Source organism: Echinops telfairi, unplaced genomic scaffold (genome assembly GCF_000313985.2).
Source record: "Echinops telfairi isolate 266 unplaced genomic scaffold, ASM31398v2 ScPeMD7_7469;HRSCAF=8507_0, whole genome shotgun sequence".
NCBI classification, from domain to species: domain Eukaryota; kingdom Metazoa; phylum Chordata; class Mammalia; order Afrosoricida; family Tenrecidae; genus Echinops; species Echinops telfairi.
In genome coordinates this window covers 46,575,225-46,578,485 of record NW_022111372.1, presented here as the reverse complement: position 1 = coordinate 46,578,485, position 3,261 = coordinate 46,575,225, and the positions used below count along the sequence as shown (strand labels likewise).

Below are 3,261 nucleotides of genomic sequence, written 5' to 3'. Positions count from 1 at the left end.
CGCCATCTGTCTCTTTGCGTGGGGCGGGAGCTCCTATTCTCTCTCCCCTCTCGCCTGCCCTTGCTCTCACTTTAAACGCGCAGAGAAAAGCACACATTATCATAGGAGACGCACCCGCGTGCCCACCAGTCAGCAGGACTCGTCCCATGAAACTTGCTTTCACAGTTTCACCTACCGTTCTGCACCCGAGCACAGTGCCTGGCACCTAACAGGGAGGGTCCCCGTGGCCCTCGTTTTTTGGGGGGAGCTACGTCTTTTTCATCTGTAGTTGCTACCATGTCATTTTTCCATTGCTGCTTTCAGGACCAGTCTAGCACAGGCAAAGCAAGGCAAGAAAGCAAGGTTCAAAATTTGTTTTGGGGTGCAAGAGACTCCAAATCTCAAATAGAACTTAAGAGAAGATTTATTACGTTTTAAACAGGACAAAGACAGCACAAAGCCCAAGAACACAAAGCCCTGGATAAGGGAGATCATTAGAACAAGGTCACTAGATCCTTAGAACATTGGTGTCTTAAGGATTTACACTCATGCAGTTACATAAATGGGACATGGTGTTGGAGATAGTATACAGCATACAAAGGAAATAATGGTTGTAAAAATTAAATTAGCCAAGGACTCAGGCAATCATGTACAAAGAAACCATAGGTTGCAGAAAGAATGCCGTGAGAGGAGCTTAGCACACACTACCAGGAGCAGGACAGATGCTGGGACATTGTAAACTAGCTCATGAAACCCTGTAAGTTGTGTTCCAGATCACAGATTTCCTCTTCGTAAAAGAGGCTTAAGAGATAAGCACAGCAAGGACACTTGTAATTATTAAAAAAAAACAATTGTAAGAAACTAAACCCACTGCCACAGAGTTGATGCCAAGACTCATGGCGACCCCATAGGGCAGGATAGAACTGCCCCTGTGGGTTTCTGAGACTGTAACTCTTCCCAGGAGTAGAAAGTTCTGTCTTTCTCTCACGGAATGGCTGGTGGTTTCAAACTGTGGTTAGCAGCCCGATGCGTAACCACTCTGCCGCCAGCGCTTCTTGTTTCCTTTTGAATTATTAGTTGACCTAAGCTGGTTTTATGTGAATATTAGCTGGTCTACAATGGTGGTTCTAGCACTAACTCAGTATTTGAACTAAGAGTAAAGGAATTGTGCACATGGCCCAATAGTGACGCTAAGTATCCTCGACCCGGTTGCTAAAGATTCCATTTTGAGTTTTTAGATTCCAACTTACCCCAACACTGCTCCACTGAAAATGATGGCCATTTGTAAAAACCAAATGATTGTACAAACTGCCCAAACCAGAAACCTTGCCCCAAGAAACACACACTGATTCTTAGCTAAGATAACAGATTTTCTTACCCAAACAGTTTACTTTGTTGTCTATGGCATCTCCTTGTAGCTGTCTAGTCTTTAGTAACCGCCTTGGCTAAACGTTCTATTCTTTTGGGCCACACCTGAGAACAATGGAGCATAAAGGAGACTCACAAGTCCTGCTGGGTGGTGGATCAATACATCGCAGTTTCAGGCAGAACCACGATTGGGACGCATACATTACGTTGGACTGAAGAGTTCGCAAGGTTGGTCTAGGGACCTTCTGACCAAGGCAGTCAGGGCCTGGTGGGTTTGATCTGCTGACTTTATGGTTAACAACTCAAAGTGTTGGCTTATAGCGGCCCAGAGTTCTTTGAAAAACAGAATTATCTTGTTTAAATGTTCGAATCTGGATACAAAAAGTTTCAAAGCAGAGCACTATTTTCCAGGTTTTACTCTGGGTCACAGAAAAAAAAAACAAACCCCCAAACTACCACACCACCAGAACTTCTATTATAAATATATATGCTATATATTTTTGCGCCCCCACCAGGTGATTGCAGAACAAATTTACATCAGAGCTCCTGTAGAAAACAGGAATTACCTCTGTTGAACACTGCAGGAGAAGGTCAATTTTCAGAATGGGTTTCTGAGACACAAACCCTCACTGTCTTCGAGTCGATGCTGGCTCTATAGGACAAGATAGAATTGCCCCTGTGAATTTCCCACTGTAATTAAAAAAATTAATTTTAAAAAATTAAAAAACCAACAAACAGTTTTATTGACACTTATCCACATATCACACAATTCAATAGTTCAATCATATCAAGCAGAATTGTACAATCGTTACCACAATCTATTTCAGAACATTTTCTTTATATTCCCCCATGATTAAATCACCTTTAAAATGATTTGTATAATCACTTTCAGTTCTAGTGCTCACTCTCCCCACTGTAACTCTTTACCGGTGAGAAAGCCCTGTCTTTCTCCCACACACAAAGTCCAGGTAAACAAAAATGAAACCATGGAACCTGACTTCTTCGAAGGGTTCTTCTTCTTCTTAACAGGGTCCACAAACAGGATCGAGAGAAAAGTAAACAAACTTAACAATTCTAAGCTGAGAAAACACAAATCAAGACAATAATGGAGAGGAGACAGCGCCAGCTGAGTGACGAGAGAGGCCTGGTGCGGAGGAGCTGTAGGAGTGGCAGGGCGTCTGGCCGGGGGAGCTCCACAGGCGAGGACAATCTGATCTGAAGCCTGCAAGCATCAGACCCTTAGGCTGATTCTAAACTCCATGGTCATCGAACCCGACCCTTTTTGCTGACCTTTGCATATCCACATCCTTGTTCATGCTCCGGCAAGACCCAGCGGAGCCCAGAACCAGGACCTGTCGCACGATTGGTCCGTTCATAACGTGGAGATGCAGAGAGGCCAAGAACCCCATCCCTGACAAACCCCCCAAGACATACTTCACTTAGTGGTAACTCACGTCCCCACCGGCTGCGTCAGGTGCTTTTCTGTTCTTTCCAAATAAACTTCCCTTGCCTTTTGTGGTTTGTGTGTCCATCCTTCGGTTCACGAGACCAAGCGTCCCTGGACACGCCAGAGAAGTTGCAACATTTTGGCACCCTATGTGGGCCATTTCAACAGAACAGGTAAGTGAATGGACTCTGGCCTATGCTTTTACCTTTGCCTTCTACTTTTAATTTCCCCCTGGAAGCGGTCAGGTCTGCTTTGCAACTCAAGAAGCAGTGGGCAGAGGCAGCTCGACCTGGGTTTGTTCTCAGACCCAGGCAGATAACCCTTTCCTGAGTCTTTTCGTCTTCTTCCTTTGAAATCCCCAGTCTGACGCTGAAGGCCAGGAGGCCCAAGTAACCAGTGGTCCCAGGATCCCTGACTCATTCGAGTTGATTGTATGGCATTGAACAAACTCTCCACTATAGGACCCC

The 3,261-nt window shown here is 44.9% G+C and overlaps 1 protein-coding gene across 2 annotated transcripts in view; it reads right to left on the bottom strand.

Annotated features, from left to right (window-relative positions):
* RUFY1 (RUN and FYVE domain containing 1) overlaps positions 1-2,731 on the bottom strand; it is a 62,385-nt gene extending 59,654 nt beyond the window's left edge. For both annotated transcript variants that reach the window (XM_045284425.1, XM_045284426.1), the window contains exon 1: positions 2,638-2,731. In XM_045284425.1, coding sequence (XP_045140360.1) covers positions 2,638-2,653 — 16 coding nt within the window. In that variant the 5' untranslated portion in view covers positions 2,654-2,731. The remainder of the gene's footprint in view (positions 1-2,637) is intronic.
* Between the last annotated feature and the right edge of the window lie 530 nt (positions 2,732-3,261).